Source organism: Lipotes vexillifer, unplaced genomic scaffold, assembly GCF_000442215.2.
Source record: "Lipotes vexillifer unplaced genomic scaffold, Lipotes_vexillifer_v1.1 scaffold109, whole genome shotgun sequence".
Taxonomy (NCBI): domain Eukaryota; kingdom Metazoa; phylum Chordata; class Mammalia; order Artiodactyla; family Lipotidae; genus Lipotes; species Lipotes vexillifer.
In genome coordinates, this window is record NW_006790015.1 from 1,264,402 (window position 1) to 1,279,698 (window position 15,297).

Here is a 15,297-nt window from a genome sequence, read left to right on the forward strand (position 1 = left end):
CTTTCCCTTCTACCCTGATACCTTTGGATGCCTTTATAGTTGCTCGTTAAATTAAAGTGATTGCAGCAAAGTCACGCCTCACATTGGCTTTGGGTTCTAAACTCGGAGGCAGCAAAAATTGGGAAATCATACATCGTCAGAATTCCCCTCGAATATCCCTTACACGGGGAGGAATATCTCTTCTGTTTGCAACTGGGCTGTGATTCTCCTTTTTCTGTGACCTTGAAAGCCCTGATCTAGTTGGGAGATGTGATGGGCAAATAATAGGATTTTTCTTTCTCTTTTGTACACATGTGGTTGAATTCAGTTAAGTGCCTGCTTGATGCAATTCCATTGTAGTATTTGTCTTGGTTATGAGTGGGCAGGGTTAACGCTCAGGGTGGGAGACTGCAGCTACAGGGCACCATCCTCCCCTTCTCTGCAGCCTGCTGACCCTCTCCCTCTCCTGTAGGCTATGGACTCGGAGGATGACCCCTTGCTGCAGGATGTGTGGCTAGAGGAGGCGCAGGAAGAGGAGGAGGAAGCAACGGGTGAGGCCTTTACGAGGGCCCAGAAGTCGGGGCCCCAAGCTGGGGCAGGGGGGCAGTGTTGCTGGCGGCACTGGACCTTGCCCCCCCGGCCCCCAGCGTCAGGCTTCTGGAATACTCTGGGCTGGGCCTTCACCAATCCGTGCTGTGCGGGGCTGGTGCTCTTCCTCGGCTGCAGCATCCCCATGGCTCTTTCAGCCTTCATGTTCCTCTACTACCCGCCGCTGGACATTGACATCTCCTACAATGCCTTTGAGATCCGCAACCATGAGGCCTCCCAGCGTTTCGACGCCCTCACGCTGGCGCTCAAATCCCAGTTTGGGTCCTGGGGGCGCAACCGGCGCGACCTGGCCGACTTCACTTCTGAGACGCTCCAACGCCTCATCACAGAGCAGTTGCAGCAGCTACATCCAGGCAATCGCTCGCGGCCGGCCGCCCGGGCCCCGTACCAGGCCCCTGCCGCGCTGCAGCTTGGCCCAGGACTGTGGGACACCTCCACCGCTCAGAAGCCAGCAGCCAATCGGAGCGGGCGTCTTCGGCGAGCGACTCCACCCCTGGGGAGCCTGGCAGCCAACCAGAGTGAAGCCCAGGTGAACCAGGGGCTGGACAAGAATGGGCGGCGCCAACCCAGCGCCCCTGCCCCCACGGCGGCTGCTGCCAATCAGAGCCGTGCCCGCCGCGGCGCCTCGCGTTGGGACTACTCACACTCCTATGTGAGCGCCAACACCCAGACGCACGCGCACTGGCGCATCGAGCTCATTTTCCTGGCGCGTGGCGACGCAGAGCGCAACATTTTCACGAGTGAGCGGCTGGTCACAATCCACGAGATTGAGCGCAAGATCATGGACCACCCGGGCTTCCGGGAGTTCTGCTGGAAGCCCCATGAAGTGCTGAAAGACCTGCCGCTCGGCTCCTACTCTTACTGCTCCCCGCCCAGCTCGCTCATGACCTACTTCTTCCCCACTGAGAGGGGTGGCAAGATTTACTATGATGGCATGGGCCAGGACCTGGCCGACATCCGGGGTGAGCAGCCCTGGGTGTGGGTGGGGCGGGGCCTGTAGGGACCAGGTCTGAAGGAGGCTGGAGGCGGGGCTTGTAAGGGGTGGAGGCTGAGGGTAGGTGGGGCTTGTAAGGGAAGGGGGTGGTTAATGAGGCTGGGAGCGGGGCTTGGAGGTTAAGGGGGGGCTTGATTCTTGACTCAGTACTTTACAGACTGGTCGGAGGATGGGGTCGGAATTGGCTGTGAGGTGGAGTCAGGCTGGAGCTGAGTGCTGGGCAGGCCTGGGGTCCATCATTGAGGAAGGGCAGGGAGCTGGGGTTGGGTGTAAGATGGGATCTGAGGGAGGCAAGGAAGGAGGTTTGTGTGCACACCTGGATTGAGGGAGACTGGGAGTTATGCTGTGGCCAGAGTTAGGCTTGGGGTGGGGCTTGGGTGTGAGGTTGGTTAGAGGGAAGGTGGGGTGTGGTTACAGAGAACTGGGCATCTGGAGAGAGGCTGGGGTTGAAGGAAGATCAAGGTGCATTAGTTTGAAGTATGTTAGGGATGGGACTTGAGAAAGGATGGGGAGGGGCCAGAGGCTGGCTGTGGAGGCGGGGCTTGGGTTTGCCTTTTAAGGGGCACATGGGCAGGGCTCTAAGCAGGTAGAGGTGGGACTGGGATGGGAAGGAGTTACAGGACTGCAGAGACTGAGCCTTGGAATTAGGTAAGGTTCAAACTGAAATGAAGGTGTAAACTTAGTGGGAGCTGCCTGAGCATATCTCGGGGGCTGCTCCCCTTGGACAGCTGTGATTTCTCTAAACCATCCGTTCTATTAGAGACAGTTGGAGGTAGCCCAGGCTGGGACAGTTTTCCATTTCCTCAGAAAGGGGGTGAGGTGTTGAGGAGGGCAGGATGACCCTGATGGAGGGTTGTTGGTAGCTGACCCACTGAGCTCCTTGGACCCCTCTGCCCCTGCAGGCTCCCTAGAGCTGGCCATGACTCACCCGGAGTTCTACTGGTATGTGGACGAAGGCCTCTCTGCAGAAAACCTTAAGAGCTCCCTCCTGCGCAGCGAGATCCTCTTTGGAGCACCCCTGCCCAACTACTACTCGGTGGATGATCGCTGGGAGGAGCAGCGGGCTAAGTTTCAGAGCTTTGTGGTCACCTATGTGGCCATGCTGGCCAAGCAGTCCACTAGGTAGGCAGTCCAGCTGCACCCGGTGTGTGCCTGGCCTGTCCTTGTTTGTACCAGGAAAGGGCTGTATTAGCATAGGGAATTGGTTTCCAGGTGGTTCTTTTCTCATAAACCCCAGATCCCCTTACCTGCAACCTTTTCCCTAGGAGATCTTTCTTTTCAGATCAGGGGCAGAGCCAGAGACATCCTCATCATCACTCTGACAGATGAAAGGACGCTTTTCCTGATCAGTGCTGATGGTTTAGTGAACGTGACAGCTTTGGAGGAACTTCTGCCCTGGAGGTCTTTGGTACTGATTTTCTCCTGAGGTGGAGCTAGAAGGCTTTCTGGAGAGTATTGACCAGGGCATAAAGGAGTTCCTCTCTGCTTCTACTATCCAGGGAGATAGTGGGCAAGTCACTTCACTTCTCTGGGCCTCTGATACTGGTAAAACGGGGATGATGACTCCTGCTACCCTTCTGCAGTCATTAGGAGGAGACGAACTAAGAGATATGAAAGAGCTTTTGGGCAGTGGGTGCTTTGATCATCCTCCAGCCCTTGGGATATGTGTCTGAGAATACAACTGGGCCTCTCCCCACCAGGAAAGAGCATTGGATAGCTCATCTGTCAGTCCTGCAGGGCAGTAATTCCAGTGCCTCTTGGTCCTCTGCTCTGACAAGTCATCCCCCGGCACAGGAGGAATGAATCTGACTGAAATACCCTCATTCCTTTATTGAGCAACTACTGTAATAATCAGAGCTAACATTTATTGAGTGCTTACCCTGTGCCACACACTGTTCTGAGCCCCTTATACACACCATAAGCATCTTAAGCATATTAAGTTATTAGGTTATTATGGATAACTTGTGGATTTGTTTCTGTGGTCTGTTCTTTCACTTGGTTTTTGGTCATGTGGTCCTGCCTGTGAGTATGCCTGGTAATTTTTACTGAGTGATGAACATTATATATAAAAACATAGAGGTCCAGATGATGTTATTTCTTCCAGAGGAAGTTTATCCTTCCCTCCACTAGGCAGATGGAGTTGTTGACTGATCACCTTAAATAGTCAGCAGTTACACGAAGTTGAGGCAGGTTTGCAATACTGAAAATTCTCAGCCTATCTCTGGTTTGCCCTTGGTTCTCTAAGATGTTCAACTGAGAGCCTGGAGTATTCTGCAGAGCCCCTTCCCCTGACAGGTTTCAGACCCTAATCTTTGTCTCTCAAAACTGCTAAAAATAGCTTTACTCTGGTTTTTCAGAGCCTTTCTGCTTAGCTTGTAGCCTCATACTCCACACGGCCCCAGTATTTGGCAGAAGTGCTGAGGAAGAAACTGGCTTTATGCTCTGCTGGTCTGCAAGTCTCTGCCCAAAGCTCTGCTAGTTTTTCTGACTCCCCGCCTAGATTTTTAGCCTCATGCCTGTGTTCAGAATCAGCAAATACCTCTAGGGTAAATGCAGCTGTAGAAGGGAAGCTTACCTTTTGTAGGTTCTTTGCTTTCTGGAGTCTTAGCCCTCTAGTTCTCATTGCTTCGGGAAGTCTCTAATGTCATTAAACAGATGATTTCTCAATTTTATCTGACTTTTTAGTAGTTCTAGGCAAGAATATTGTTCTTGCATGAGCTGTTCCTTTCTACTTGAGAGTAAAAGTTTGGGCCCATGTCTTTTTATAGCCAGTAACTAAGACAGGACCTGGAACCTAGAAGGCATTCTATAAAAGTATACAAATGAATGAATGAATAAACAATTGATTGAACTTTCAGTTTTCTACTCTAATGAAAGATCAATTAATCCATTTAGTTCAACAAAGTAGATAATCCAAAGATCTTTTCTACTTGGTTTTTAAATGTCCTGTTTGGTTTTTTAAACAGCTTTATTGAGGTATAATTGATATACAACCAGTTGCATATACTTAAAGTTTACAATTTGATTACTTTTGACCCATGTATACACCATGAAACCTTCATCACAATCAAGATAATGAAGAGACCCTTCACCCCCAGAAGTTTATTCATGTCCCCTTGATAATCATTCCATCCTGCCTCACCTTGCCTTCCCACACTGCCACCCCAGGACCACTTTCTGTGTTTTATCACTGTATATTCATTTTCATGTTCTAGAGTTTTATATACGTGGCATCATATAGTATGCACAATTTTGATTGCTCTCTTTCACTCAGCCTAATTATTTTGAATTGTATCCATGTCGTTGCATGTGTAGCTGGTTTATTCTTTTTAAATGCTGAGTAGTATCTATTGTGTGGAGATGCCACCTTTTGTTCATCCACTCACCTGTTTATGGGTATTTGGGTTGTTTCCAGGTTTGGCTATTGCAGATAGAGCTGCTATGAACAAGCCTTTGTGTGAACAAGTGCTTTCATATGTCTTAGATAAATACCTAGGAGTGAAATGACTAGATCATATGGTAGGTGTGTGTTTAACTTTTTAAGAAACTGCCAAGTTGTTTTCCAGATTGGTTGTACCATTTTGCATTCCCACCCAGTGTATAAGAATTCCAGTTCCTCCACAACCTCCCTAACACTTGGTATGGTCAGTGTAAAAAATTTTAGCCATTCTACTAGGTGTGTGGTGATATCTCATTGCAATTTGAATTTGAATTTCCCTAATTACCAGTGATGTTCACATGCTTATTTGACATCCATTTATCTTCATTGGTGACTATTTAGATCTTTTGATCACTTTAAAACTGGTTTTCCATTTAGATCTGTGATATTCCATTTTTAATTAATCTTTGTATATGGTGCAAGGCATACACTATAAACACTTTGTATATATTGTAACATGCCGATATTTATTTATTATTTTTATATGACTATCCAGTTGTTCCAGCATCATTTGTTGAAAAGATCATTCTTTCTTCACTGAATTGCCTTTGCATCTTGGACAAAAATCTTTTGTCCGTATATATGTGAGTCTGTTTCTGGATGCTCTGCTCTGTTCCATTGATCTATTTTTTATTTGCACACCAGTATCACACTGTCTTGATTATAGTAGCTTTATACCATGTCTTGTCCAAGTGTTAGTCTTCCAGCTTTGTTGTTCTTTTTCAAAGTTGTTTTAGTTATTCTAGGTCCTTTGCATTTCCCTATGAATTTTAGAATCAGCTTGTCCATTTCTCCAAATAAAAGTCTGCTGGGATCTTGATTATGATTGTGTCAAATACACAGATCAGTTTGAGGGGAACTGACATCTTAACAATATTAGTCTTATGACTAATGAATGTGGTGTATATGATGTCTTTTGTCAGATTTATCCCTATTTCATATTCTTATGCTATTGTAAATGGTATTTTTTTTTTTTAATTTCATTTGGCAATTGTTAGTTGCTAGCATATAGAAGTATAATTGACTTTGGGTCCTGCAACCTTGCTAAGCTTCCTTATAAGTTCTAGAAGATTTTTGGTAGCTTACATTTGATTTTCTACATAGTTAATTATGTCTTTTGCTAATAAAGACAGTTTTACTTCTTGCTTTCCAATTTGGATGCCTTTTATTTCTTTCTCTTGCCTGAATGCACTGGCTAGAACATCCAGTACAATGTTGAATAAGTGATGAGAATGGACAGCCCTGTATTATCCCTGACCGAAGTATGTAGGTTTTTTGTAGATGTCCTTTATCAGGTTAAGGAAGTTCCCTTCTATTCCTAATTTGCTGGTGTCTTTTTTTTTTTTAATCAGTAAGGAATATTCAGTTTTCTCAAATGTTTTTTCTGTATCTACAGAGAGATCATACAGTATTTCTTTTTTAGTTTAATATGGTGAATTACATTGATTGAGTTTTTAATTTTAAGCCATCCTTGCATTCTTAGGGTAAATCCCCCTTGGTCATGATATATCATCCTTTTTATATAGTGTTAGATTCTATTTGTATTCTTTGTTCATTGGTATATGTTCATGATGGATACTAGGCTGTAGTTTTCTTGTAATATCTCTGTTTGATTTGGTATCAAAATGTTTTACAGAATGAGGTGGAAAGTATTCTCCTCTCTTCAGTTGTCTGGAGAGTTTGTATAGAACTGGTATTATTCTTCCTTAAATGTTTGATAGAATTCACCAGTGAAACTGTCTGGTCTGGAGTTTTCTTTATGGGAAGGTTTTAACTACAAATTCAATTCTTAAATATACATATAGGGCTATTAAAGTTATTTCTATATTCTTGCACAAGCTTTGGTAGTATATTTCATGAAATTTGTCCATTTCATTTAAATTGTCAAATGAAATTGTCAGACTGTCAAATGACATTTCATTAAAATGTCAAAGTGATTCATAATATTCCCTTATTATCTTTGAATATTTATAAACACTGTAGTGATGTCCCTTCTTTCATGTGTGTTTTATCTCCTTTTTTCATGAGCAGTCTGGCTAGAAGTTTATCAATCTTATTGATCTCCTCAAAGAACTAGCTTTTGGTTTTGTTGATTTTTCTTTAGTATCTTTCTGTTTATTTATATATTTATGCTCTGATCTTCATTATTTCCTTTCTTACACCTACTTTATATATAATTTCCTCTTGTTCTTCTTTCTTGCAGTAGAAGCTGAGGTCATTGATTTGAAAGCTTTCTCCTTTTCTAATATGGGTGTTTATTGCTATAGAATTACCTTTGAGCATTGTTTTAGCTCATCTCACACATTTTGACATATGCTTTCATTTTCATTCAATTCAGAATACTTTCAGTTTTCCCTTTTGATCTCTTCTTTGATCCTTGTATTATTTAAAAATGTGTTAGTCTCCAAATGTTTATGAATTTCCCAGATAGTGTTTTGTTGCTCATTTTGAATTTAATTCTATCATGGTCAGAGAACATGCTTTGTATGACTTAAGTTATTCTAAATTTATTGAGTTTTGTTTTATGGTCCAGAGTATGGTCTGTCTTGCTAAATGTTCCCTGGGCACTTGAAAAGAATGTATATTTTACTGTTGTTTGGTGGGGTAGTCTATAAATGTCAGTTAAGTCAAGTTGGTTGATTATGTTGTTCAAGTCTTCTATATCCTTACTGATCTTCTGTCTAATTGTTCTAGCAATCATTGAGAAAAGGGATTTTGAAATGTTCAACTATAATTGCAGGTTTGTCTATTTCTTTTTTCATTTCCATCAGTTTTTGCTTCATGTATTTTAAATCTCTGTTGTTAGGTCCAAAGCATGTAGTATTGTCATATTCTTTTAATGAACTGAGCCCTTTATCATTTTTAAATTACTTTCTTTATCCCTAGTAATATTCTTTGCTCTGAAATTGATTTCATTTGTTATTAATGTAACCACTCCAGCTTTCTTTTGATTCATGTCAGCGTGGTATATTATTTTTTGCTGCACTTTTGTTTTTAACCATTTGTGTCTATTTTTAAAGTGAGTTTCTTGTAGGCAGCTGGGTCTTGATTTTTTTAAATCTAATCTGACTGTCTCTGCCGTTTAATTGGGGTGTTTAGACCATTTACAGTTAATGCATTGTCAATATGGTTAGACCTAAGACTATTTTATTTTATTCTCTTTGTCCCATATATTCTCAGTTCCCTTTTTCCTCTCTTCTGCCTTCTTTTAGACTGAGAATTTTTTCTTATTCCATTTTATTTCCTTTGGTTTTTTTTTTTTTAGCTCTAAATATTTAGTTTAGTGGTTGCTTCAAGGTTTATAGTATACATCCTTAAATTATCAGTGTATCTTCAAATGATGTCAAACCACTTCATGTATAGTGTATACTATATATGAATAGTATGCCACCATTTCCTTCTTCCTGGCCTTTATGCTATTGTTGTCATATATTTTATTTTCATATATGTTATAAACCCCATGCCACATTATTATTGTTTCTGTTTAAATGGTCAGTTATCTTTTTAAAAGATTTACATAAGAATAAGAAAATTTTGTACATTTATTCATGTTGTTACCATTTCCAGTCCTTTTTATGCCTTTGTGTAGATGTATATTTCCATCTGTAATCATTTTCCTTCTGCCTGAAGGACTTCCTTTAACATCTCTTGTAGTGCAGGTGTACTGGAGATGAATTCTTTCAGCTTTTTAAAAAATTTATTTATTTTTGGCTGCATTGGGTCTTAGTTGCTGTGTGCGGGCTTTCTCTAGTTGTGGCAAGTGAGGGCTATTCTTCGTTGCGGTGCGCAGGCTTCTCATTGCGGTGGCTTCTCTTGTTGCAGAGCACAGGCTCTAGGTGTGCAGGCTTCAGTAGTTGTGGCATGCAGCCTCAGTAGTTGTGGCTCCCGGGCTCTAGAGTGCAGGCTCAGTAGTTGTGGCGCACGGGCTTAGTTGCTCCACGGCATGTGGAATCTTCCAGCACCAGGGCCCAAACCCGTGTCCTCTGCATCGACAGGCGGATTCTTAACCACTGTGCCACCAGGGAAGCCCCCTTTCAGCTTTTGTATACTGAAAAAGTCTTTATTTTGCCTTTGTTTTTGAAATATATTTTTCAAGATATAGAATTCTGGGTATAGAATTCTGGGTTGACTTTTTCCCCAGTTGGTAAAGGACCTTGCTCCATCATCTTCTCACTTGCCTTGTTTCTGAAGAGAAATCTGCTGTCATCCTTATTTTTGTTCCTCTGTGTGTAATGCATCTTTTTCCTCAGGCTGCTTTTAAGATTTTATCTTGGTCACTGATTTTGAGCAATTTGATTATGATGTGCATTGTTGTTGTTTTATTCATGGTTTTGGGGGGCTTGGGATCCATTGCTTGAGCCTTTTGAATCAATGGGTTTATAGTTTTCATCAAGTTTGGAAAACTTTCAGCCTCTTTTGAGAAGTCACTAACCCATATATTAGGCTGCAGTGAAGCCTGGAAACTCTCTCAAGCCAGTAAGTCAGGGTAAGCATAGGGTCCATCTTGTTTCTCACCTCTCAGAGATCACCATTCTTTGTTATCTCATGTCTCATGTATTTTCTTATGTTTTTCATTAGTTTCACTGGGAAGGTAAATCTAGCTTTCATCTTGTTACTCCATCTTGGCCAGAATCAGATCTCACTCCTGTTTGTATTTTAAAACTCAACTTGACCAGCTTGGTTAAGTTTTTCTTATTAAGAATAACTGCTGTTAAATGCACACTAGCAGTGTAAAACAGTATCTGGAAGCTGGTTTGAATTTAGAATTTTGCTGTGGGTAATTGAGAATTGGAAGATGACATAGAATTTGGCTATAATTGATTATTATTTGTGTAGAGCAGTGGCCTCAACCTCACTGATAATTCAGTCCCACCCCAGACATTCTGATTTCATTTGTCTTGAGTATGGCCTGGACATTTTTGGAAGTCCCCCAGGTGATCATAATGTACAGCCAAGGTAAAGGGACACTGGTGAGGTGGATGGCTCCCAGACCTCCTCTATCTCTGATCCACTCCGTCTTTCCTCTCTCTGTGTCCTCCCTCCTTCAGCAAAGTACAGGTTCTGTATGGGGGGACGGACCTCTTTGATTACGAGGTTCGCAGAACCTTCAACAATGACATGCTCCTGGCCTTCATCAGCAGCAGCTGCATTGCCGCCCTCGTCTACATTCTCACCTCCTGCTCAGGTAGGGTTTCTTCAAAAGCCCCGCGTGGAGCCAGCCCCTTCTCTTCTTCCAGTGCGCTTCTCTCTGGACAAAGCCTTCCTGCTCAGGAATACCAGAAATGGTCTTGAATCCATTATGTCAGCACTGGTTGGGGGAGGGGTGCTCAGACATCACCTTCTAACCCCAGGCAGGTAGACTGAGGTTCAGAGGCAGGTTGGGCCATGCCCAAGGGCCCCCATCCCCATGACCTCCCACAGTTGAACCTTTTCCCCTTTGACCATCTTTTTCTTGCCAATAAACTTGCTGATAAGTTTTGGGGAGTCTGGAGTATTGGACACCTTATGAGTTATTCTGTACCCTGTTCTATAGTCCCAGTCAGCTGCCCTTAGTCCCCCAGTTTACTTTTCCACCACCATCTCCCCACATACCCTAGCTGCTTCTTTCTGCGTATACAGTGGGTACTCTCTGTTGCTCAAGTGAATGAGAGATTGGTCATACCTTCAAAAATGGAAAAGACATTCATTCATCCATGTAACAGATATTAATTGGGCACCAACTATGTGCCAGATGCTCTAAGGTGCCAGGGATCCAGACACATGGTGAACATCACAGACACACTTCCCAACCCCATGGAACCTCTAGTCTACTGGGGTGACAGATGTAAACATATAATAATTCCCCACTAGCACTTGAGACAAGTTCTGCAAAGATGAACCTACTCAAAAATGGCTTCATTTGCCCCTCAGGCCTCCTGCCCAGCCCCTTCTCTGGGTGCAGAAAACTGTGCTGGGCTCAGATGGGGTGGTAGAGCTACTCCCTGGGGTTGGGGGGGTGTGAGGCAGGACCCAGCGGGGGCCAGGGACACTGAAGAGGTGCGTTCCTCTGGGTCCACCCACTCTATCTGTCCCCGGTGCCTCTTGCCCTGCCCAGTGTTCCTGTCCTTCTTTGGAATTGCCAGCATCGGCCTCAGCTGCCTGGTGGCACTCTTCCTGTACCATGTGGTCTTTGGTATCCAGTACCTGGGCATCCTCAATGGGGTGGCTGCCTTCGTGATAGTGGGCATTGGTGAGTTGCCGCTGTTGCCATGGTAATGGGCCTTGGGAACTTGGGAACTCTGTCCCCGAAAGGGCCTTCGTCCAGGAGGCAAAGCCTGGCTTCCATGGGGGCTCCAAAAAGTCCCCTTTCAGACCTTGGAGCCTTGGAATTGGGGTGGTGGGTGGGTAGAATATGAGTGGTGGGTGATCCTTGGCATACGATAGGTGGAGCCCCCAAGGGGTGGAAGGAATGGGTAGCTCTTCTGGGTGGAGGTTAAGAATGGTGGGAAAGGTGGGAAGGGGGCGAAGGTTTGGAGGAAAGGGCCTGGTGCTGGTGGGGGCGGGGGTGAGGAGCAAGGAGCATGGGTGGGGCTTGGGTTCCTGGCCCAGGCTGGGTGTGACCGTGGACACAGCAGAGTGATCCTGAGCCCTGCTGGCCCGGGGCTCCCTCCCACAGGCGTGGACGACGTCTTTGTATTCATCAACACCTACCGCCAGGCCACCCACCTGGAAGACCCGCAGCTGCGGATGATCCACACCATCCAGACAGCGGGCAAGGCCACATTCTTCACCTCCCTGACCACGGCTGCCGCCTATGCAGCTAACGTCTTCTCCCAGGTGGGAGCCCGCCCTCCCCCCTGACCTGACCCCCCCGTCCCTCCCGTGCACACCTGGGCCCTGGTCTCTGCTCTTCCTACCCGCCCCTTCTCTTGGGGCCACGCAGCCTCTGCCTCAAGGTTCCTGCCACGTCCCTAGAGTCCATTCTTTTCTCATTAAAAAAAAAAAATTTAATGGAGTATAGTTGATTTACAGTGTTGTGTCAGTTGCTGCTGTACAGCAAAGTGAATCCGTTATACATTTACATATATCCACTCCTTTTTAGATTCTTTTCCCATACAGGCCATTACAGAGTATTCATAGAGTTCCCTGTACTATACAGTAGGTCCTTATTAGTTCTCTATTTTATATATAGTAGTGTGTATATGTCAATCCCAATCTCCCAATTTACCCCTCCCCCGCTTAGAGTCCATTTTTGCTACTAGTCCTCATTACCAGAACTTAACAGATGGGAGAATTACAATAATACAAACAGTGTTTCTTATTGATGCTCGTTAATGATAATCTAACCTCTGTCCTGAAGGGCGTTTGGCAGTTTCCAAAGGTCCCCCAGCTGGTAAGTGGTGAGCCTGCCCATGTCTCGTGACCGGGGTCCAGGGCCTCTCCACCCACGGGCTTCACACCACATGGTCATGCCTCACACTCAGTTTTCTCTCGCCGACCCCACGCTCCTTCACGTCTGAGTTGGGCTCAGGAGAAGGATCTCAGGCCAGGTCCTTGGTGCCAACAGAGCCGATAGGACAGTGAGCCTGCCTGAATCTGAGAGGTTTTATGACCTGGGCTGAGGATCCTGTCTAGAAACCACTAGGTGCTTTGGGATTCTCCAGGCCTTCCTAGAGAACCACATCCAGAAAACAGGCAGAGCTGGGTTCACATCCCACCTCTGCCATTTTCTGGCTGTGTGACCTTCAGCGGGTTCTTTAACCTCTCTGAGCCTCGCTTTCCTCACGTGTGGATCATCAGGGTCTGACATGAGATGATTGTGACAGTGTTTCACAAACAGTGAAGGCCTGTCTGCTTGTGGGCTACAGTTTCCTTCTGACTGCCACACCCTGTGCAGGTCCCTGTGACCCTGCGCAGGGAGCACACCCAGCCTCCCTATTCCCATCACAGCAGCTTTCCCTCCCTTCCCCCTCGCTGACACGTGGCCCACTCCAACAGGGCACGTCTTCCTCTGTCCTGCATGTAATAACAGTTATGGAGCGCTTGCTCTGTGCTGAGCACTGTTTCGGGCAGAGGGCTGCAGTGTGGACCAGAGGTGGGACTCTTCCTCCCCTGCCCTGCCCCTGGCACCAGCCCGGCCCTCTGACCACCTCCTAGGCCAGTGCCTCTGTTCCAGCAGCCCCGGCCTCCTCATCCTGCCTCAGTCTGAGGGTGGTCGGGGGTCCTGAGTGCCTTGCTGCAGAGTCCCCAGGCTCCCTGGGCTCCAGGCCTGGTGGTCCCACATCCCCCCTCTACCTCCCCATTGCCAGATCCCGGCCGTCCACGACTTTGGCCTGTTCATGTCTCTCATCGTGTCCTGCTGCTGGCTGGCTGTGCTCTTCACCATGCCTGCTGCCCTGGGCATCTGGAGCCTTTATATGGCACCGCTGGAGAGTGCCTGCCAGACCAGGTGAGCCAGGCAGGGGGGCGTGTCCTCCTCTCACAGAATATCCATAGCAGCACCTTGGGGGGCCATTCAGCACACCCTCCTATCTCCCAAGAGCCTCGTGATTCACCATTGAGCACCTTCTGTATGCCCAGTCCTATGCTGGGCACTACTGGGGGAGCAGAGGAAGAAGAGAATCCTGTCCAGTAGGTACATCTGATCACCTACTATGTGCCAGGAAGTGGGCAATGAGCTTTTGTACGAGATCTTACTGCCACCCTCCCCAAGGACCCTGGGAGCTGGGTCCTCTTATTTCACCCATTTTATAGACAAGGAAACAGAGGCTTGGAGCAGTTGGGCAACTTTCTCAAGGTTACCCATTTAATAGGCAGTGGAGCTGAGATTTAGACCACATAATCTGACCCCGGATCCCATGCTCTTAGCCGCCACGTTAAATGTCCTCAAGGTTCTCATCTTGGGAGAGGAACAATATTTAGGTGCAGTGAGTGGTGTGTAGAGTTGAGTGGATCAGCCCAGAGCCGCTGAAGGTCTAGGGGTTGGGGGTCTCATGGGCCAGGTGGTCAGTGGCAAGGGGTGGTCAGTGGCGGGGTGGGGAGCGGGGACAGTGACCAAATGGAATCCAGCCTGGGTGGCTGCCTGGGTTGGGAGTCCTGAGGAATGATGGAGGGTCTGGCCTTGGGGCAGGGCATGCAAGGGCAGGACTGTCAGGGGTCCATGACAGTGTCCACCTGACCATGGTGAGCCAAGGAGGGGCAACGAGGAGCTCAGACTCGGGCCTGGGACACACTCAGCTCTCCCACACATACCCCCTGCTTCAGGGCCACCATGTATGGTGGTACGGGTTGGGCACTGGACAAGGGCACTCTGGCCGAGGCACAGCGGTCTGCACTATAGACATTCAGATGTGACTATTTCTATGACACTTTTGTGACATAGAAGCAAAGTGTCTTGGGTAAAGGGCTCCTTGTTTCTAATCTCTACAGAGACACCAACTAAGCCCGCCCTGTCCCGCCCCCCAGTCTGGGGCAGTGGACGCAGCAGTCTTCCCAGTCCTGGGCTCCAGCCTCAGCCTCTTTGCCTGGCGGCTGCGGACCCTTGAACATGTTACCTAACCTCTCTGCATCTCAGCTTCCTGTTCTATATAATGGGTACATGTAACCCCGTGAGGATTAATGAGAGAATCTTACTCACTGCCTGGCGCGTAGTATTCCTGGCACATTCACCGTGTGCATTGTTCTTGTCTCCAGTCCCTAGGGTGAGCCTTGTATCCCTCACATTCACTCCAGCCGAGGCCTCAGCTACGTCCTCAGCCCAGCCCCGCTTCCCCGTCCTCCTGGTGTCAGGGCCCTGGGCACACGTTGGGGGAGACATGATTCCCCTGCTTTGGTCACCTTGATGCTTGGGCTGCGAGTCATCATCCCCTCTCCCTGGGTAATGGCTGCTGTCACCATTTGTGTCCCCAGAGGAAGAGTGGCACCCAAGGGCCCCAGGGGAGATGGCGCTAGAGAGAACTCAGGTGCAGGCTCCTGGAAACCTGAGATGAGTGTCCTGTGTGAGCTGTCGGCAGCGGTGTGATACCTGGGCTCACACATAGCCGGGACCTTCGCCCCCTTCCCTGGACACCCAGGACTCACCCCCTCCTCCCACTGTCTCCACAGCTGCCACCAGAAGTGTGGCTGCAGGAGCTCCCTGCACCTCCCCGGGGACGTGTTTGCTGCTGCTGAGCGGGCTGGGGGCAGCCCTGCTCAGGGCCCCATGCCCTACCTGGATGATGACATCCCCTTGCTCAATGTGGAGGAGGAGCCAGGTGAGAGCTGGTGCAGACCTCCCGCTGAGCCTGCCGGGGGCGGG

At 47.2% G+C, this 15,297-nt stretch overlaps 1 protein-coding gene across 2 annotated transcripts in view; it reads left to right on the top strand.

Moving 5' to 3' along the window:
- DISP3 (dispatched RND transporter family member 3) overlaps positions 1 to 15,297 on the top strand; it is a 51,145-nt gene that overhangs the window by 20,695 nt on the left and 15,153 nt on the right. For both annotated transcript variants that reach the window (XM_007463159.1, XM_007463160.1), the window contains exons 2-8: positions 452 to 1,550; positions 2,485 to 2,704; positions 10,070 to 10,206; positions 11,116 to 11,250; positions 11,677 to 11,837; positions 13,310 to 13,449; positions 15,105 to 15,253. In XM_007463159.1, coding sequence (XP_007463221.1) covers positions 455 to 1,550; positions 2,485 to 2,704; positions 10,070 to 10,206; positions 11,116 to 11,250; positions 11,677 to 11,837; positions 13,310 to 13,449; positions 15,105 to 15,253 — 2,038 coding nt within the window. In that variant the 5' untranslated portion in view covers positions 452 to 454. The remainder of the gene's footprint in view (positions 1 to 451; positions 1,551 to 2,484; positions 2,705 to 10,069; positions 10,207 to 11,115; positions 11,251 to 11,676; positions 11,838 to 13,309; positions 13,450 to 15,104; positions 15,254 to 15,297) is intronic.